At 47.1% G+C, this 22,660-nt stretch overlaps 1 protein-coding gene across 1 annotated transcript in view; it reads right to left on the reverse strand.

The window, feature by feature from the left end:
• The window catches only part of MVB12B (multivesicular body subunit 12B), a gene marked incomplete at both ends in the record, with an annotated part of 189,834 nt that overhangs the window by 99,631 nt on the left and 67,543 nt on the right, over nt 1-22,660 (reverse strand). The window contains 2 exons of the mRNA XM_079705982.1: nt 16,950-17,072; nt 19,798-19,927. Of these exons, the coding sequence (XP_079562108.1) occupies nt 16,950-17,072; nt 19,798-19,927 (253 nt within the window). The remainder of the gene's footprint in view (nt 1-16,949; nt 17,073-19,797; nt 19,928-22,660) is intronic.

Here is a 22,660-nt window from a genome sequence, read left to right on the forward strand (position 1 = left end):
TTTGGTCCCCGGGGGAAGGCCGTGCCACTGGCTGCAGGGGACACTGAGGTGGAGGGTCCTAAACTCAGGAAGCCCTGAGGCTCCCTGAAGGCAGGGAGGACAGGATGGTGGGGCCTGGGTTCCAATCCTGGCCCTTGGGTAAGTCACCGTCTCTCCAAGCTTCGGGTTTCTCATTTCTTAAAATGAGGACACGATTATTCACCTCACTGCATGGTTGTAAAGATTAAAACGATATACATGAAGTGTTTACACAATGCCTGGCACAAGACGCTCAAAAAATTGTAGCTGAAATAATAATGATGATGGTGATAATTGTATTTATTCTGATAATTATTAATACTATTATTCAACTGGAAACAAAACATCTGCTGCTCAAGAAGGAAGTTCAAGTTGAATGCTACCCTACCCACAGGCAAAAGTCCCACCTAAATAAATCCAAAAGGCCTTTGAAAAGTTACTGCAAGCAAAGGATTCTACTAAACATCCAAATTAATAACGGAAATCCTGCCTTGAAATAGAACAGCATGGGCGGGGGGCAGGGGGAGCGGTGTGCACTCAGAGGTGGTAAAATACCAGGAAATTTCACTTAACACTCATTTTTACTTTGTTTGGAGGCTAGATTTACACTGCGAGACCCAGGTGAAATATTCCATAGAGCCACCTGCAAACAGACTATCAGCTTCCACTCTGATAAAAGGTAAAATATCCTCCTCTAAATGGTCTGCTTCACAAAACCGACCCTGAAGTGAACTGATAAATCTGTTCTGACACTTGGAAAACTATTTTCATAATCCTGAAAAAGGCCTTTCTCCAACCCCCCGAGCTCAAACCCACTGTGCAAAGAGCCCTAGCACATTTGAGAACCAGGCATAGGAGGGAATCATTTCACATTTATAAACCCGCTCTCTGGGACAACAACAAGCCCACATAACCATCATAACCACCAAGAAAAATAAGACACTCACAAAGTCACAAAAATTACAAAGATAACACATTTATAAGCAGCAAATACCTTGTCCAAAATCTGATGCACGAGACTGAAAGCAGGGAAGGCCAGCTCAGAGGTGGGAGCCGTACTGACTACTACCTAATTGTTCATTAAATAGAAGCTCTGACTTCCCAATAAGCCATATTAAAAATTAATATCAAAAATAATACCATTCAGGGGGCCGGAGGAAGATGGCGGAAGAGTAAGACGCGGAGATCACCTTCCTCCCCACAGATACATCAGAAATTCATCTACACGTGGAACAACTCCAACAGAACACCTACTGAACGCTGACAGAAGACCTCAGACCCCCCAAAAGGCAAGAAACTCCCCACATACCTGGGTAGGTCAAAAGAAAAAAAGAATAAACAGAGACAATAGGATATGGACGGGACCTGCACCAGTGGGAGGGAGCCGTGAAGGAGGGAAGGTTTCTACACACTACAAGCCCCTTCGAGGGCGGAGACTGCAGGTGGCGGAGGGGGAAAGCTTCGGAGTAGCGGAGGAGAGCACAGCAACAGGGGTGTGGAGGGCAAAGCAGAGAGATTTTGGCACAGAGGATCGGTGCCCTCAGGCACACACCAGCCCGAGAGACTTGTCTGCTCGGCCGCCAGGGCGGGCGGGGCTGGGAGCTGAGGCTCGGGTATCGGCTTTCAGTCGGAGCGCAGGGAGAGGTCTGGGGCTGGCCGCAGGAAGAGACCCTGAAGGGGTTAGTGCTAGCCCGGAGGGAGTCCGGGGAAAGGGTCTGGAGCTACCGGAGAGGCAAGAGACTTTTTTCCCTTTTGTTGCCTGCTGCGCGAGGAGAGGGCATTCCCCTCCCTCCCCTCTGCCTGAGTGAGCCAGAGCCCCCGAATCAGCGGCTCCTTTAAACCGGTCCTGTCTGAGCGAAGAACGGACGCCCTCCGGCGACCTACGCGCAGAGGCGGGGCCAGGTCCAAGGCTGAGACCCGGGAGCTGTGAGAGCAGAGACAGGGAAATCTCTCTGTGCAGCCTCCGAGGCAGCGGATTAAAGCTCCACGGTCCATTTGATGTGCCCTGCGTCTGTGGAGTGCATGAATGGACAGCGAATCATCCCAAATTGAGGAAGTGGACCTTGAGGACAAGATTTAAGACTTCCCCCCCCTTTTTTTTTTCCTCTTTTTACAACGAATTATCTCAAATTAAGGAGGTGGACTTAGCAAGATTTCAGACTTTTCGCCCTTTTCCTCTCTTTACAACGAATTATCCCAAATCGAGGAGGTGGACTTGGAGAGCAAGATTTTTGATTTTTCCCCCTGCTCTCTTTTTGTGAATGTGTATGTGTAATCTTCTGTGTAAGATTCTCTCTGTATAGCTTTGCTTCCACCATATGTCCCAGGGTGCTATCGGTCCATGTTTTTTTTTCAATAATTACTTTTTAATTTTAATAACGCTACTATATTTCATACTTTATTCTATTTTACTTTACCTGCTCTTTCTTTTTTTCCTCCCTTCCCTTCCTCCCTCCCTCCCTCCGCTCCTCCTTTCCTTCTTTCTTTTTCTTTCCTCCATCCCTCCCTCCCTCCCACCCTTCTTCTTTCCACTTTCTTTTTCTTTCCTTCCTCCCTCCCTCCCTCCCTCCTGTCTTTCTTTCTTTCTTTCCTTCCTCCCTCCCTCCCTCTCTTCTTCCATTCACTCTTCCTTTTGCTTTCATTCCTCCCACCCTCTCTCCTTTCTTTCCTTCTTTCTTTCCATCCTTCCTCCCTCCCTCCTTTCTTTCTTCCTTCCTTCCTTCCTTTCTTCCCTTCTTCCTTTCTTTCCATCTCTCTTTCTTTCTTCTACTAATTATTTCTCTCTACTTTTTCTCACTGTTATTCTGAGCCGGGTGGATGAAAGGCTCTTGGTGCTGCAGCCAGGAGTTAGTGCTGTGCCTCTGAAGTGGGAGAGCCAACTTCAGGAAACGGGTCCACAAGAGACCTCCCAGCTCCACATAATATCAAGCAGCGAAAATCTCCCAGGGATCTCCATCTCAACACCAGCACCCAGCTTCAGTCAACGACCAGCAAGCTACAGTGCTGGTCACCCTATGCCAAGCAACTAGCAAGGCAGGAACACAACCCCACCCATTAGCAGAGAGGATACCTAAAAACATAATAAGGCCACAGGCACCCCAAAACACACCACCAGACGTGGACCTGTCCACCAGAAAGACAAGATCGAGCTTCAACCACCAGAACACAGGCATTAGTCCCCCCCACCAGGAAGCCTACACAACCTACTGAAACAACCTTAGCCACGGGGGACAGACACCAAAAACAACGGGAACTACGAATCTGCAGCCTGCAAAAAGGAGACCCCAAACACAGTAACATAAGCAAAATGAGAAAGCAGAAAAACACACAGCAGGTGAAGGAGCAAGATAAAAACCTACCAGACCTAACAAATGAAGAGGTAATAGGCAGTCTACCTGAAAAAGAATTCAGAATAATGATAGTAAAGCTGATCCAAGATTCTATTTCCCAGATCCAAAATCTTGGAAATAGAATAGACAATATGCAAGAAACAGTTAACAAGGACCTAGAAGAACTAAAGATGAATCAAGCATCGATTAAAAACACAATAAATGAAATGAAAAATACTCTAGATGGGATCAATAGCAGAATAACTGAGGCAGAAGAACGGATAAGTGAGGTGGAAGATAAAATAGTGGAAATAACTGATGCAGAGAAAAATAAAGAAAAAAGAATGAAAAGAACAGAGGACAGTCTCAGAGACCTCTGGGACAACATTAAACGCACCAACATTCGAATTATAGGGGTTCCAGAAGAAGAAGAGAAAAAGAAAGGGACTGAGAAAATATTTGAAGAGATTATAGTTGAAAACTTCCCTAATATGGGAAAGGAAATAGTTAATCAAGTTCAGGAGGCACAGAGAGTCCCATACAGAATAAATCCAAGAAGAAATACGCCAAGACACATATTAATCAAACTGTCAAAAATTAAACACAAAGAAATCATATTAAAAGCAGCAAGGGAAAAACAACAAATAACACACAAGGGAATCCCCATCAGGTTAACAGCTGATCTCTCAGCAGAAACTCTACAAGCCAGAAGGGAGTGGCAGGACATAATTAAAGTGATGAAGGAGAGAAACCTGCAACCAAGATTACTCTACCCAGCAAGGATCTCATTCAGATTTGATGGAGAAATTAAAACCTTTACAGACAAGCAAAAGTTGAGAGAGTTCAGCACCACCAAACCAGCTTTACAACAAATGCTAAAGGAACTTCTCTAGGCAAGAAACACAACAGAAGGACTATACCTACAATAACGAACCCAAAGCCATTAAGGAAATGGGAATAGGAACATACATATCAATAATTACCTTAAATGTAAATGGACTAAATGCTCCCACCAAAAGACACAGAGTGGCTGAATGGATACAAAAACAAGACCCATATATATGCTGTCTACAAGAGACCCACTTCAGACCTAGAGACACATACAGATTGAAAGTAAGGGGATGGAAAAAGATATTCCATGCAAATGGAAATCAAAAGAAAGCTGGAGTAGCAATTCTTATATCAGACAAAATAGACTTTAAAATAAAGACTATTAGAAGAGACAAAGAAGGACACTACATAACGATAAAGGGATCGATCCAAGAAGAAGATATAACAATTGTAAATATTTATGCACCCAACATAGGAGCACCTCAATACATAAGGCATATACTAACAGCCATAAAAGGGGAAATCGACAGTAACACAATCATAGTAGGGGACTTTAACACCCCACTTTCACCAATGGACAGATCATCCAAAATGAAAATAAATAAGGAAACACAAGCTTTAAATGATACATTAAACAAGATGGACTTAATTGATATTTATAGGACATTCCACCCAAAAACAACAGAATACACATTTTTCTCAAGTGCTCATGGAACATTCTCCAGGATAGATCATATCTTGGGTCACAAATCAAGCCTTGGTAAATTTAAGAAAATTGAAATTGTATCAAGTATCTTTTCCGACCACAATGCTATGAGACTAGACATCAACTACAGGAAAAGATCTGTAAAAAATACAAACACATGGAGGCTAAACAATACACTACTCAATAACGAAGTGATCACTGAAGAAATCAAAGAGGAAATTAAGAAATACCTAGAAACAAATGACAATGGAGACACGACGACCCAAAACCTATGGGACGCAGCAAAAGCAGTTCTAAGGGGGAAGTTTATAGCAATACAATCCCACCTTAAGAAACAGGAAACATTTCGAGTAAACAACCTGACCCTGCACCTAAAGCAATTAGAGAAAGAAGAACAAAAAAACCCCAAAGTTAGCAGAAGGAAAGAAATCATAAAGATCAGATCAGAAATAAATGAAAAAGAAATGAAGGAAACGATAGCAAAGATCAACCAAACTAAAAGCTGGTTCTTTGAGAAGATAAACAAAATTGACAAACCATTAGCCAGACTCATCAAGAAAAGAAGGGAGAAGACTCAAATCAGTAGAATTAGAAATGAAAAAGGAGAAGTAACAACTGACACTGCAGAAATACAAAAGATCATGAGAGATTACTATAAGCAACTCTATGCCAATAAAATGGACAACCTGGAAGAAATGGACAAATTCTTAGAAATGCACAACCTACCAAGACTGACTCAGGAAGAAATAGAAAATATGAATAGACCAATCACAAGCACTGAAATTGAGACTGTGATTAAAAATCTTCCATCAAACAAAAGCCCAGGACCAGATGGCTTCACAGGCGAATTCTATCAAACATTTAGAGAAGAGCTAACACCCATCCTTCTCAAACTCTTCCAAACAATATCAGAGGAAGGAACACTCCCAAACTCATTCTACGAGGCCACCATCACCTTGATACCAAAACCAGGCAAGGATGTCACAAAGAAAGAAAACTACAGGCCAATATCACTGATGAACATAGATGCAAAAATCCTCAACAAAATACTAGCAAACAGAATCCAACAGCCCATTAAAAGGATCATACACCATGATCAAGTGGGGTTTATTCCAGGAATGCAAGGATTCTTCAATATACGCAAATCAATCAATGTGATACACCATATTAACAAGTTGAAGGAGAAAAACCATATGATCATCTCAATAGATGCAGAGAAAGCTTTCGACAAAATTCAACACCCATTTATGATAAAAACCCTGCAGAAAGTAGGCATAGAGGGAACTTTCCTCAACATAATAAAGGCCATATATGACAAACCCACAGCCAACATTGTCCTCAATGGTGAAAAACTGAAACCATTTCCACTAAGATCAGGAACAAGACAAGGCTGCCCACTCTCACCACTCTTATTCAACATAGTTTTGGAAGTTTTAGCCACAGCAATCAGAGAAGAAAAGGAAATAAAAGGAATCCAAATTGGAAAAGAAGAAGTAAAGCTGTCACTGTTTGCAGATGACATGATACTATACATAGAGAATCCTAAAGATGCTACCGAAAAACTACTAGAGCTAATCAATGAATTTGGTAAAGTAGCAGGATACAAAATTAATGCACAGAAATCTCTGGCATTCCTGTACACTAATGATGAAAAATCTGAAAATGAAATCAAGAAAACACTCCCATTTACCATTGCAACAAAAAGAATAAAATATCTAGGAATAAACCTACCTAAGGAGACAAAAGACCTGTATGCAGAAAATTATAAGACACTGATGAAAGAAATTAAAGATGATTTAAATAGATGGAGAGATATACCATGCTCCTGGATTGGAAGAATCAATATTGTGAAAATGACTCTACTACCCAAAGCAATCTACAGATTCAATGCAATCCCTATCAAACTACCACTGGCATTTTTCACAGAAGTAGAACAAAAAATTTCAAAATTTGTTTGGAAAAACAAAAGACCCCGAATAGCCAAAGCAATCTTGAGAACGAAAAACGGAGCTGGAGGAATCAGGCTGCCTGACTTCAGACTATACTACAAAGCTACAGTAATTAAGACAGTGTGGTACTGGCATAAAAACAGAAAGATAGATCAGTGGATCAGGATAGAAAGCCCAGAGATAAACCCACGCACATATGGCCAACTTATCTTTGATAAAGGAGGCAGGAATGTACAGTGGAGAAAGGACAGCCTCTTCAATAAGTGGTGCTGGGAAAACTGGACAGGGACATGTAAAAGTATGAGATTAGATCATTCCCTAACACCATACACAAAAATAAGCTCAAAATGGATTAAAGACCTAAATGTAAGGCCAGAAACTATCAAACTCCTAGAGGAAAACATAGGTAGAACACTCTATGACATAAATCACAGCAAGATCCTTTTGGACCCACCTCCTAGAGAAATGGAAATAAAAACAAAGATAAACAAATGGGACCTAATGAAACTTCAAAGCTTTTGCACAGCAAAGGAAACCATAAACAAGACCAAAAGACAACCCTCAGAATGGGAGAAAATATTTGCAAATGAAGCAACTGACAAAGGATTAATCTCCAAAATTTATAAGCAGCTCATGCAGCTCAATAGCAAAAAAACAAACAACCCAATCCAAAAATGGGCAGAAGACTTAAATAGGCATTTCTCCAAAGAAGATATACAGACTGCCAACAAACACATGAAAGAATGCTCAACATCATTAATCATTAGAGAAATGCAAATCAAAACTACAATGAGATATCATCTCACACCAGTCAGAATGGCCATCATCAAGGAATCTAGAAACAATAAATGCTGGAGAGGGTGTGGAGAAAAGGGAACACTCTTGCACTGCTGGTGGGAATGTGAATTGGTACAGCCACTATGGAGAACAGTATGGAGGTTCCTTAAAAAACTAAAAATAGAACTACCATATGACCCAGCAATCCCACTACTAGGCATATACCCTGAGAAAACCATAATTCAAAAAGAGACATGTACCAAAATGTTCATTGCAGCTCTATTCACAATAGCCCGGAGCTGGAAACAACCTAAGTGTCCATCATCGGATGAATGGATAAAGAAGATGTGGCACATATATACAATGGAATATTACTCAGCCATAAAAAGAAACGAAACTGAGCTGTTTGTAATGAGGTGGATAGACCTAGAGTCTGTCATACAGAGTGAAGTAAGTCAGAAAGAGAAAGACAAATACCGTATGCTAACACATATATATGGAATTAAAAAAAAAAAAATGTCATGAAGAACCTAGGGGTAAAACGGGAATAAAGACACAGACCTACTTGAGAATGGACTTGAGGATATGGGGAAGGGGAAGGGTAAGCTGAGACAAAGGGAAAGAGAGGCATGGACATATATACACTACCAAACGTAAGGTAGATAGATAGTGGGAAGCAGCCGCAGAGCACAGGGAGATCAGCTCGGTGCTTTGTGACCGCCTGGAGGGGTGGGATGGGGAGGGTGGGAGGGAGGGAGATGCATGAGGGAAGGGATGTGGGAACAGATGTATATGTATGACTGATTCACTTTGTTATAAAGCAGAAACTAATAAAAAAAAATAATAATAATACCATTCAGCCTAAACTCATCATTCATATGTAACAATACCAAGCCGCATTCTAATGAAATTTCACCTTCAATATTACTCTGACACCAAAACTAAGTTTGATACTGTTACAAAAGCAGTGCGGGCTTCGTGGCCCACGCATTTTAAAGATATTCAAATAACCTTGCTCTGTAGGTCTCTCTCACACCACTCTCATGATCCCCAGAATAAATCAAACTGCTCGCAGCCCTGCGTAATCACGGGCTTGGAAGCCAGGCGAGGGGACCCTCTGGCGTATGGCCCTCACAGGGTCTCCTCTGGCAGCAACCACAACTCAGGTGGACGGGCCCCCCAGTTCCCGCCCACATGGCAGGCTCTGGGAAGTCCTTCTCTCCAGCGCCGGTCAGGAGCCTGGAGAAGCTGCACGTGAAGACGGATGGGACACCTGGGGCTGCACCCAACCACCGCTCCGCTCCCCAGCGAAATGCTTCACACCAGTGAGCCTGTGACCACGAGCATTAGGGCACAGGGACAGTCTGCAAGCCAGGGGCAGCTCATCCGCTTGGGTTCAAATCCCAGCTCTGACACTTAGTAGCTGTGTGACCTTGGGAAAGGAATTTAACCGCCCTGATTTCAGTTTCCTCACCTTGAAAAGGAGGAAAAAATAGTACCCGACTCACAGATCTGTTATGAGGATGAAGTGAGCTTTTCTTTGTAAAGTACTTGAATCGTGCCTGACACCCAGTAAATAAGTCTCGGTTGGTTGGTTGGTTGCATGGATGGATAGATGGAAGAAGAGATGTATCAATATGCGATACCTGGTCCTATGTGTCTAAATCATCTCACTTTATACATTCAATTCATATTTTCTGAGTGCCGCCACGTGCCAGGCACCTGGAGTTCAAAGGTCCCTACCATTTTGGAGCCACATATTTTTCACTGAATACTTACTGTATCAAATGAGATGATGCAGCTCAAAGTACTGGGTAAATTTTGATACACAGTGATGCAACGTTATCATCACTATTTTTGTGACTGGCCTTTTCTGAGGCTTTAAAGGAGAAAAAGGAAACATGAGAACCCCTGTCATCAGTAAGCCAGCAAATCTATTCATAAGACCAAACATAAATAAACTCGGCAATGACAGGGAAACGTGAAATGCCAGACTGTACGGTGCAGGCAACTGGAGGAGAGGAAGGCGGAAAACGATGTGGCCAGGCTTTCCAGAAGAGGTGAGGGCGAGGCGAGGGCTGGAGGGTGGACGGGACCCGTCCTCTGCACTCTGGAGCCCCGTCTGTGTCTTTCAGGAGGGCAGGGGCTCACAGCAATGGCCCGAGCAGAGATGGATCTGGGATGAGGACAGGTGCCCAGGAGCCGAGAGGAGAGTGGCCTGATTCGAGTGACATGATGTGGGGGGCGTGTCAGGCAATAGGAAGCCAGAGAAGGGTCCGGACAGGTAAAAGGGCACGTGCACGCTTGAGAAGTCCAACAGGATGGCAGGCAACCCAGGACTTTAAAGTTCCAGACAAAGAATGTAAGCGTGGGCTATTTAAATGAAATAATACCAAGCCCCAAGAGCCTCCAATCTAAGTTTGATTTCGTGTTCTGGTCCCACCCCTCCAGCAGGTTCTTCTCTGGGACACCCCTGGTGGCTGGTGCTTTGAGTTGGAGCGGGTGGAGGGCACCACGAGCAGAGTGAGGATGATTCCCGTGCCCATGCTCCCTGTGCCGGAACAGCAAAGCTGTCTTACCGTGTCCATCTTCAGAGGAGGGTCATAGCAGGAAGGATACGAACACGTGTGTCCTACCTTCAGAGTTAAACAAAAATGTGTGTGGTGTTCACATGAACAGAAAGTAAGTCTACTTCTCCTAAGTAAAGCCAGACCCGCAGTTGTGCCTGGCCACGGCCTGCAGAGGGGCAAGGTCCTGCAGGCCCTCCCTGGGCTCACGTACCCCCAAACTGTCTCTTGCGACTGTGGAGCTCAAAATCCATGTCATAAATTGTTTGCTACGGGGGGAAAAAAGAATCACTGGAATCAGCCCTTGAGCTTGCCTTCTACTCTTACCTTGACGGGGGACACATACAACCCTTCTCATAAATGATGAACCCTTATTAAACAACAGCTTTCAACTCTAAAATGAATTCCCTCCAATCCTCTGGGCCGAGCCTTCTCCTACTAAAACCTATAAAAGAGGAGAAACCGCTGGGCCTCCTCATAGGCAAATGCCCCCACTCCAAGCCAGCCGCCGCTCGGGGAGGGGCAGACACCTCGGCAGGAAAGGGAGAACAGCCTCCCTGATCTGTGCAACTCCAGGCCTCCCGTTCAAGTCCTGCCACAACAGGGCAGGTGACAGATGGCGTCTGTGGTTCAAAGAGCATCTTATGACTGAACACTGACAGAAGGCAGCCCGAGCACTTTAGGCCGTCAGCTCAGACGACAGGACTGCAGCCGGTGAGCAAAGGCTCCGTCCCCGCTGCCGGCTTCTTCCGTGGGTGGATCAAGTGGCCCAGTGGATCCCACACCCGCAGGAAGGTGGGGTCAGGGGGCCAGGATGGAGCACGGCAGCCCACAGGCTCCCGAAAAGGGATATGACAGGGATGAGCCCGGACATGCATGGCCTGAATGCTAGATCACCACGGAGGGATGTTTCCTCTCCTTTAGGAAGAGCTATTAACCTTTCAGATGACAGCCCTGGGATGGGAGTGACGAGACGATTTCTGAGGTCAGCAAGGATCTCTGTTCTCAAAACCTGACATCGACGTGCAAAAGTTGTGACTGAATCCTGGTGTCCCCGAGTGGAAGACTAAATGCATGTGACAGATCTTCTGCCGTCAAAATGCCCCATTTCCCAGAGTATCTGTCACAGATTGATAACATCCATGCAAAAAGTTAAGTACAATTATGACTGTCACTAAGAAACATACTTTGGAACCTGTGACTGACAACTTGCTGGAAGCTGACAAATCACCAGAAGATTCCTGAACAACTTAGAGCAGCGCCACGTACCTTATAAGGGAAGCTCAGCCCCAGCGGACACGGGGAGAGGCTCCCGGGAGGCTGCGCCCTGTGTCTCTGGGAAGGAAGATGACATTTTCTCCTGGGGGGACAGTGTCGGTGAAGGGTCACCGCAGGAGCCCATGGCCTGAGGTCTGGGGGGCAGAGTTCAGGGGCCCGCTTCTCCCTTAGGACCCCAGGCCAGCAGGAAGGGCAGAGTGGCGCTGCTGGAGCCAGGGGGCCCCGCCCAGCCCTTGTCCACAGAGCCGTGAAGTGCCCGGACATCCCAGCACTCCGGCGTGCAGACTACTGGCTTCAGCTGGACTCCGAGAGCGAGCTCCTGCCTGCCCACGCTGGGACGGAGCCACGGGCTGCGGCGCATGGGCCCCTGTGCCTCCATCTTGGGAGGGCGCCACAGTGGCCACCCTGCAGGCCCTGAGCTCTGTCCTGACACCGGCTCCAGTGCGCGGGAGGAGGCCCGGCTGCAGGTCGGAGGATGAGGAAGCGCTGACAGCGGCGCGAGCAGACCTGGGTGACAGGTGCCCACTGGAGCTCCCCGAGTCACCCGGGGCAAGGTGTCTGCGGCCCTAACGTGCAGGTCTGCTGAATCTGCATTTCTGAGGGTGGGGCTAGGGAATATGATGCATTTCAAGAACCACTGAAGGTCTGAAAACCCAAACGCTATTTGAATACTGTCAGCAATTGGGTGCACATGACCTCGCAAGCCGGCTTCTTCAATGCCACGGGGTTCTTTTTACCCTTGGGAAGTTCTCTTTATTAATTTTTTAAAATGTTAAGCCCACACCTACCTCCTTATAACTTCATCCCACCTGATCTAATTTTGCCTTCAGGGGCTCCCAATGCCCCAGCCCCACCTGGAAGCACTTCTACTTTCCCTTCTACACGGTGACCATTTAGAAATTTGAAGCCAGCTGCCTTGCCTTGACTCAGATCAAAACTCAGCGATTCCTCACACTCAAGCTTAATGCTCAAGTTGGGTAACTCTGACAAGGTGGTGCATGGCAGTGGACGCGACACTCCTGATGTCCTGACAGGGCGCAGGACACCGGGTCAGGGGGCGTGCCCCACTGTGCACGCCAGGCTGCCCTCGAGGTACCCAAGCTCGTGCCCAGTCTGGCTACTTCACATGGACCGCTGCTAGGCCACATCTCCTCAATTTGGTGCCCGAGCAGCTGACTTTTTGAACCTTGGGGGGCCCTGTCCATTTTCGCCCATCACCTTTCATCCCCCGGTAGCGGCAGGGTGTTCTGGCTGTAGGGGAGATGCGGAGTATTGATTCTGTCACTCAGCACATCAGCTCTCCCTAATGACTCTGTGTCATCTTCACATTTGATATGCGTGCCTCTGATGTCTTTATCAAGTCACGGGTTCTGCTGTTCAGCAAGCCGGGGTGCAGCAGCTCACCAGGGCCCCTCGTGGGAAGGCACGGAACTGTTCACTCAGCCACACTCTGGGGCTACTGGTACTCCATCAACTGCGAGTCTGCCTGCCTCCCCGAGCTTTTCCGGACCTCGGTTCCAGCAGAAGCTGAACCTTCTTTTCTCTGCAGAATCATATGTGAGAGCTGGTGTGTGGGAGAGGAGCGGGGCTGCTCTGGCTGAAGGGGGAAGGTGCTTCCTCTGTCTGCACGTGCCCCACAGCAGCAGCAAAGAAGCAATCGGAAAAGCCCAAATCCAGGGACCCCGACGTTTGCTCACACACACCAGGCAGACTTGCAAAGCTGAGGCCAGCCCGGGAGAGAGGTGGGGACGTGGGATCACGCCCGATGTCCAAGGCCAGGCCCACCCTGCTGATCAATGTGTGTGAAGCAGATGGCAGAGGATGGGGCAGCGCTGGGGCCCAGGGAGAAAACGGAGGCTCCAGGCCCCCGGAAGAAGTGTCATGCCCTTCCTCACGTGGGAAAAACTGTCAAGAAATGAGTGCAGAGACGTGTGTGTGTGTGATGAAGACTCGCTGGGTGAGGAAGAGAAGCTCTGCCAACACATCTCATCCTGCCTTTGGCTGTGGACTTCGACCACTGTGTCCCATTCACCGGATACAGCCAAGGGGACTGCCCATCCTGAAAGGACAATGCCACATCTGGCCCCTCGACTAGCATTCTCTGCAGTAACAGGGAGGAAACAGGCAGGAGGTGCTCGTTCTGAGGGGCAGTACTGGCCTCTGGAAAGGGAAGGCGGCTCTGCCAGGACCACGAGGGCCTCAGGTGATGACCCATCAACAGAAACTCCACCAGCTGCCCCTTTTGTCTGACATAAGCTGGGGATGACAGCCCTCCAAAAAAATGACAGGAAATTCTTTGATATACGAGTGACAACGAAAGAAATGTAGGCAGCGAACACGTTTTTAGCTTTTCAAACAGAAGCTCCGGCTCAAGAAGGCAACAAGTTCGGCTACTGGCCCTCCCTGACTCCCTTCCTTCCCCCGGGGAATGGCTGGGAAAACGGCCCGCTGCCCCCGGGGGAACCAGCCTGCCTATCCTCCAGGCTCCTCCAAATCTGGTCAGTAGAGGGCGCTGCATCAACGCACTCTCTCTCTCCAGCCTGGGCTTTGCAACTTGATCCCTGTGTCCACACAAAGGCCACAGCTGAGGTATTTCTTACATGCTTGTGGTTTAATAGTACAGGAGAAAGAAGCAGCAAAAACAAACTTGCTATTTTATGATATGATATCACCTATGTAAAAAGTACACAGAAAAATGACTTGAAGGAAATATAGCCAAAGGTTATGAGCCTTTGCTTACTGGAGATGGAATTCGTTTTTTTCATTATTTTCTATACTCTGTCAGTTTTCTACAAGCTTGTAGTCCTCTCATAATCAGAAAAACCTGAGGAGTCTTCAGGGACTCAGGAGCTGTCTGCGGGTGGGAGTGGAGAGGCTGCAGCCCAGGGTCTGAGGCTGTTGGAGAAGCATTTGTTGCAAAACTGAATATATGCCTGCACCTGGGCTGAGCTCTGGGAAATAAAAGGCACTAGACACAGTCCCTGCCTTTAAGGAGTTTACAACATGAGTGAAGGTATAATGGCTGAGAAGCGCTCTGAGGGGAGAGCCTGGCACAGGCACAGGACACTCAGGGAAGGCCTACTGGGAGAGGCGGCATTTGCGCTGACATCTGAGGTAGGGGATGGGAGACACACCTGATGCACAGGTGTCCACATGAGCAAAGGCACAGAAGCACAAAACAGGAAGGGGAAAAGAGGCTATTGGTTCAAAGTTTGAGGCGTGGGGACAAGAGAGAGAAGACTAGTCCTGGGAACAGACCTGGAGGCCTCCATCCTACAGGCCCACTGCAGACCCCCGGCAGAAACAAAAGCCTCATCCACAGCTCACCACCAGAGAGAAAGCTGTTAGGTTCCTCTGCTGGACAGATTACAGGGATCTGAAGCCACACGGAATAACATACTCATCATTTCATAAATCTTCAGTGGAAAAATTGAAAAATCAGCATTTCATTTCTTGTCAAAGATGCACAATAGGAGAACAATATGAAAACTGAAGAACATAGGAAAAACCCTGATGATTTAGGGGGCTCATGTAGGTGTACAGGCCACTGTACACCTGAGAAGCATTAATTTAACATTCAATTATCCTACTGCATACTGCCTGACTTAACTCAGTCAAATTAGAATACATTTTATATTGACTTTTTTTTTTTTTTTTTTGCGGTATGTGGGCCTCGCACTGCTGTGGCCTCTCCCACTGCAGAGCACAGGCTCCGGACGCGCAGGCCCAGCCGCTCCGCGGCATGTGGGATCTCCCTGGACCGGGGCACGAACCCGCGTTCCCTGCATCGGCAGGCAGACTCTCAACCACTACGCCATCAGGGAAGCCCTATATTGACTATTTTGACATTTGCTTTATTTGGCAAGTAAAACAAAACTGATCCAATTTCCTTGCAGCCATTGTAAACCATAAACTGTACAACAAGAGGTTATAAAATACATAAGCCTCACAAGGCTTGTTCCCACACACTATCTCCAGTTCTGTGTGGCTCTCTGTGGCCTGTGTTCTCGGGTCCCCTGGCTTCAGTTCCTAGAGCCCGTGCGCCCACGCTGGCCGGCTAGCTTCTGGGGAGATCGCTCCTCCTGCCTTAACTGGAGAATCAGAGCTCTTCCTTTATTTCACAGAAAGTTAAAACCTGCCCTGAGGTGGTGCCTATTTCTAGGCCCTTCTAGACCATATAATGTCAACAGGAAGCAGCTGGAACCTCTCCAAGGCGATGGGCCTGAGCTGACCCTGAGCACACGTGACGGGAACCGCAGCCTCGACGGTGCCCTGGGCAGTGAGAAAGGAACTCCAAAGTGCTGAACTGAGCTGTGCGCGCCTCGTACTCCTAAACCAAAGACACGCAACTCTGAGAAGCTCATCAGCTAGTCATATCTCTTCACACCAAAGTGAAACTGAAAACTGTCAATACTCCTCAAGTTTCAGGCGATGGCAGTGGTAGATACGATTAAGTACCCTCTTGGTTTGTGAAACTGTCGAGAGTGAGAAAGGCCAGACTGCCTTCTGGAGGACATCCCGAAGGACAGGCCCCGAGCTGCCGGCTCACCACTGTGCGTTCGTCCGAGGCAGCGGGAAGCCCAACAGAGGAACAGGGCGCAAGGGACCGCCTATAACACCCTCCCCCCTGACTCCCGGGGGCAGGGTGTGGACCGTGGGGCGTGGGGAGGGGGAAGCACCCAGTAGTGGTTTTGTCCTGTTCCTGGTCGATTTTGCTCACCTCGAACTGCCCACGCGGAAGCTCTGAGATCCGTCCTCATCTATGTTACGTCCAGCTCCAAGTGGCACCACCTCACCACTTCGTACTGGTTTTATTTACTTTTGTAATTCCTTTCTCAAGCTTAGTCTGTCATTGCTGTTTGTTCCCTGTCCTCAAATAATTTACTGCTAATGATGCAGAGGTTTTTGATCTGACAGAAGGTGTTGAGACCACTACTGCCTCTGCTCCAATGGAAATCAGGTGCAGAGACCAGTTTGCTCACTCAAGTTTCCTTGTAAACAGCCCCTGACAAACTTCTCACTATTCTCTCCTACCCAAAGTACCTATCTCTTAGTTTGTATCTCTTTGGGAACAGGAACAATATGGAAATGAACAAAATTACTTACCAACCCTCCTGGAGTTGAGAGAGTTGCTGGCCAAGGCAGAGACGGAATTCCACCTTTTACGGCCAGCACTCCCGGCAGCGTGGCTACAAGTCATGTGTCTGTGTGCGACTATGAGCTCTTTAGAATAACAAGCCCATTTTAAGTTGCATATTCTGCTATTTTAGAAGCCTGCAGAATAGGTGCAATAGACTACAGAATGGCTTTTACGTTCATGTAATGCAAAGGCTTCTAACCGGCTTTGTAAAATCTCCTCTAAAGGTATATCGCTTCTGCACTGTTTCCGCAGATACCAAGTAGAGGGGTTCTAAGATGTTACCCAGTGGGACCCAAGACCACGCGACTGTGTGACAATGCATAACAGAACAAGATGCCACTGACAGGGCCTCACCTGGGAAGGCTGGGGGCTGGGGTGGAAGCAGCTGATGACTGGGAAGGCGTCGTGGGTCGAGATGAGTCATGATTTCTTGGTACCCTGCCCATTCGATACCAGATCCCCATGCTGTTCAACTCCCTTTAGGAGAAAAGAGAAATCTTCATGGCACCGTTGAACATAAAATTACCTGAGCTACAAAGCAAACCAACTCATTTAAGAGAATCATAGCCTCAGACGCCAGGGAATCGATTCTCGCCCATGAACGTGGGTTAACATCACCTCCCTTTGTGCTCTGGGCATCACAGTTCAAAGCCTAACGTGATGGCAACTGTCCCAACTCAGCAGGCCCGTCTGACATGGCCATCTTCTTCCCCCGCCCCTGGGCCTGCCTTCCTACTATATGCTATCAACATTTTCCTTGGTTCTCGGTCTGCAAAATTCTTTGTATTCCGCCATTTCACTGTGGGTATTTGTGCGATCATCTGCTTCAAGTTCTTTGTGTGGTTAGGGCGAGACAGATAGGGCACTGGGCTGACACGTGTGCCTGGTGTTTAGCTATGGGGAGAACTAGCCCCACCCAGCTCCATGCCGTGCCGCCGCCCCTCCCCCTGCCCCCCACCTCCAGGATAAAGCTCCTCACTGCCTGGTGTCACCTGGAGTCAGCCTCATTCTCAGGGTCAGTCTCGGAGACATCTTCACAGAGCCCGAGGCACGTGACCCATGAACCACCACAACTAAGGGTGGTGACAACGGGGCCCGACGGATGCCACGTCAGGGTTCCTGTTACTTGATCTGCACACACCCCTGCAGCCCGGCCCCATGCCCCCCGGTCACAAGTGTTTATGAGACAGGCATACTCGCAGGAACTGTAACAGGATTATTTTAGACACATCAACGTCCAACTGCTCCGCTGCCGCACAGAACTACACATTGGGATGTAGAGGAAGATCATCCCTCCAAAAAATGAGAACAGATTTGTTCAGAGGATTCTTCTGGTAGCCTCTCAGTACACCACACTATTCTGAACCACAGCCGTGTCTTATCAGATGGTTGATTCCAATCAGCTGCACTGATTTTGCCACCTCTCGGTATCAGGCCATAGTCAGGCCTTGGAGGAGCTGTTCCCAGTCTGACAACCCCAGACCTTTGCAAAGTAACCTGTGAAACTGTGCCCACTTTTAAGAAAAAGTGACAGAGCTCTGCACACTGAATTCTCTTTCCTTAAAAATAACACTGGAATTGTCTTCCTCTGGAAAAGAATTTTGCCCCAAGATGAAACAAAAATACACTTTATTTAGCAATCTTTTCAAAATGATATAAAAAAAGGATTCTAGTTTTGATTACCAAGACAAATGGTAAGAATCTATTCTTTAGAATTGTTTAAATTGGTTAAAAATTGAATCTTTTAAAGTAGCATAGTGTGTAATTTTAAAGAACTGAATACACATAGCAACTGAATATACATAATACATGTAGTAATTATTAAATTGTTGGTTTCTACTATTTGTATGTAAATGGCTGTTTCTAAGATACCTGAAGTATGGTTATTTTCTTACCTATTTTCTACTTCCATAATCCTGTTTCCATAATGACTTTAAACCATGTTGCAAAACAGGATTTTTGTGTGTGTAGAAAGGGTATGATCATAGAGTCCTTTTAAAAATTAATTAATTAATTAATTAATTTATGGTTGCGTTGGGTCCTTGTTGCTGCGCGCAGGCTTTCTCTAGTTGCGGCGAGCAGGGGCTACTCTTTGTTGCTATGCGCGGGCTTCTCATTGCAGTGGCTTCTCTTGTTGCAGAGCACGGGCTCTAGGCGCGCGGGCTTCAGCAGTTGTGGCTTGGAGGCTCTAGAGCGCAGGTTCAGTAGTTGTGGCGCACGGGCTTAGTTGCTCTGCGTCATGTGGGATCTTCCTGGACCAGGGCTTGAACCCATGTCCCCTGCATCGGCAGGCTGATTCTTAACCACTGTGCCACCAGGGAAGTCCGAGTCCTTCTTAAGGACCACAAAATCTTGAGACAGAGAACCAGATTCCATAGCTGAAGAGTCCAAACAAGCTATCGTGCACCAAGATGAAAATAACCTCTATTTCTGTGACACCCGCTCCCCACGTGCTTCAAGCAAACACCGCAGCTCTATCTCTCTCTCTCTATCACCCAGTCCGTGAGCAGCCTTCAAGGAAAGGCCATGGCTTTTCAAGTAAAGAGGAGGGTCTGGGCTCAAATGAGCAAGATCCAGGAGGCCAACCTCAAAAGCCAAGTAGGAGAACACATCCATGATGTAGGGACCCACAGGGATAAGCAAGAAGATTGCAAAGCCGGCCAGGTAGAGGCACATGGCCAAGAGGCCGAAAACCCTCAACCACACTATTAATTTGAGAGACCCGAGTTTCAGTTGACTGAGTATAATGGGTGAACATCTATTATCTTTTGGACATCCAGCATCTCTTCATCCCTCTTCTGACTCTCTACCTTCCCTCCGTATTTGGGGAGCAGCCACCCCTCATTCCCAGTGCCTGAGTTTCAGTGGAGCTGACCCCACTTTCAGCTCAGACTTGGTCAATCAGAGATTGACATTTTCCTGGTAGCAGCGATGGGCTCAGGGTGCGTGGGACCCCAGTGAGATCAATCAAGACCAAGGCGAATGAATTCTAGAACTTGTGAATACGGGTCAGGAGCGTGGTGTCCTGAACCAGCGGCCTCCCAGGCAGGGAGGGCAGCAAGGAGAGCTAAGGCCAGAGGCTGATGAGAGGCAGACGGCGGGGCCCACGGGTCGCACAGAAGGTCTCAGGACCCAGTCCCCAGGGGTGACGTGAGCACTCCTGGCAGACGGCAGAGGTGAGACTGGGGTTGTTGAGACTTACCCAATGAACGTGTACTGAGGAGGGGCCTGCTTGGTCCGGCCCATGATCCGAATGTCACAAATGGCAGCTTCGGTTGAATCCCGTGGGATGAACTTAATGCACAGCCTCTTCTTCCTAAAAGCCACTTCCTCTGAAGCAAAGGACAAGAAAAGGGATGAGTCTTCCAGAGGTGCCCACATCTTTGTCTTCAACACCATGTCTCCTGTCACGTTCCCTTCCCGGCGGTGGAAGTGACCAGCCATCCAAGTCGCCCGAAAGAAGGGCTGGACGCAGGGCTGCGGTGGACAGGCCCAGTCACCCTGCTCTGCATTTGGGGCCTGACCCCCGACAACCCCTGCCGAGAAGGGGCCCACAGGGCACACACACCCCTGCAAGGAGCATCCTGGAATAAACCCACGACTACAACCTGCTCGCTGCTCCAGCCATCAGATACAAACACACGGACACCCTGAGTGTCAACACATCTCACTACATGGTCTTTTTTCTTTTTCACTTAAAAAAATTTTTTTTATTTATTTATATTTTAAATTTTTACTTTTTGGCCACGCTACATGGCATGTAGGATCTTAGTTCCCCGAACCAGGGATCTAACCCGGGCCCCCTGCAGTTGGAAGCACGGAGTCTCAACCGCTGGACCACCAGGGAAGTCCTTTTTCACTTTTTATTACAGAAATTTTCAAACATTCCCCCAACCAGAGAGAACAGTAAGATGAATCCATATGTTCCCATCATGCGGTTTGAACACTGTCAACAATGGGCGACCTGGTTTCATCTCCTTCCTCCACCCCCTTCAGCTTTGCTGGAGATTTAGAATGACTCCCCAACACCATGTCATGTCACCCACCAGTATCTCAGTAGGTATCCATGGCAGGCTTTTTTATTTTAATTATTATTATTTTTTTTACCATGACTGTTATCATTCCTAACAAAATGAACAATGATTCCTTAATATCATCCAAGAGTCTACACTCAGGTTTTCTCCATCATCTCAAAAGTGTCATTTAACTGCTGGTTTGTCTGGACCAAGACCCAAACACTGTCTGTGCACTGCATTTGGTTGTTAGGCCTCTTTTGTTCTGTGGCAACCTCTCCACCTTCCCTTTATCTTCAGGGCACTGACAGGATGGAGAACTCAGGTCACCCCCTGTACTTCCTGTAAACCGGCAGAGTGAAAGGCTCGATTCGATTCCGATAAGGCAGGAGCACATCACAGGTGATGCAACGTACATCCGACGGTGTCACACATGTGGCCTGGAGCTCAGCTGGGCCACCCTCGGTAGGTCCCACTGCTGTTGGTACTTCAGTTATAAAGTCCCCAACAGCCATGCTCATGAGGCTTTCTCATCCCCTGATGACTGTTGCCTAGATTCATAATCTCATTAAAGTCGTCAACATAGTGATTTTCTGTCATTCCTTCTGCATTTATTAGCTGGAATTTTTCTATAGAAAAAACATCTTATTGTTCAACTACCTGGTCTCCCTGAAACATGCTTTGTTATAGGAGAGGAGAGATAAATATGGGATTCGTTTATTTATCAAGTCCTAGAGTGATGAGTTGGTACCCCAGCAACTGCCAAGGGTGAACAACCACCCACATGTTTTTTGTTTGTTCAGTTGTGGTTTTTAAACATGACTTTCAATCAATTGCAGCCATTCAGTACATGAGTTGGATAGATCTGGGTTGAAATTCCAACTCCACCATTATCCAGCACCATAATCTTAGGCAAGTGACTTAACTTATCGGTAAAAGGGAGTTAATGAAACCTGAGGCCATAGGGACACTGGGTGGATGAAATGTGATGACACATATGCTTCCCTTAGCCCAGTGCCTGGCACACAGTAAGTGCTCAGTAAAGAACAGCCATGGATGTTCTTACTGTATTTTTTTTTTTTTTTTTTTTGCGGTACGTGGGCCTCTCACTGTTGTGGTCTCTCCCGTTGCAGAGCACAGGCTCCGGACACGCAGGCTCAGCGGCCATGGCTCACGGGCCCAGCCGTTCCGTGGCATGTGGGATCTTCCCAGACCGGGGCACGAACCCGTGTCCCCTGCATCGGCAGGCGGACCCTCAACCACTGTGCCACCAGGGGAGCCCCTTACCGTATTATTGTAAGTAAGCCTCTGGCATACAATTTGTGTCAGTGTTTGGCATTGATTTTCAAGACCTTTCAGTTCTGTGGCAGGAAATAAGTGCATTTAAATCAGGGAGCAGGATAAAGAGGGAAGTGCAGTCCTGCTGCTGGTCTTGATTTTTGCCAAGGGGAGATTAGAATCAGGTGCTGATATTTTGGGGGAACCAGAAGGAAACTCAGAAACTTTGTGGGTTCTTTTCCTAGTGAGGAAACTGAGGGCTAGACCAGATCTACCAGCTATGAGTAATAATACTAGATACTGAATCCAGACCCCAAATATTGTATCCAAGAAGGCAGTGGTGGTAACTGGGGGTAAACTGTCCGCAGCAACCCTGCAGCTTCAAAAACTATGAGCTGATAAGATCAGGCCTTTGAGAGTGTGAAGGAGGAGAGACCTTTCCTCCAAGTAAACTAAGATGCAGGTATTTTATGTACTTGCTCTGCCAGCTGCTCTCTGCTCCATTCTTCCATCTACAGCAAACTCGGGGAAAGAGATGGAGCCACTAATTACCCGTGCTTACACAGGCCTGATTTTAAGCAAACATACAGAGTCCACAGAAATGTGTTCAGTCACGCTAATGAACACAGAGAAAGGACACAGCACTTTACTAAAACAAACAGTCTTCCAGTTTTTAAGTGCTATACAGATTGCAACAAACCGTATTTTAAATTAATTACAGGCGTCTCATCTTTCTGGCTGATTTGATAAAATCAGGACCCTAAATGCTCTCAA

The sequence above is a fragment of the Hyperoodon ampullatus genome, assembly GCF_949752795.1.
Source record: "Hyperoodon ampullatus genome assembly, chromosome: 6".
Lineage (NCBI taxonomy): Eukaryota > Metazoa > Chordata > Mammalia > Artiodactyla > Ziphiidae > Hyperoodon > Hyperoodon ampullatus.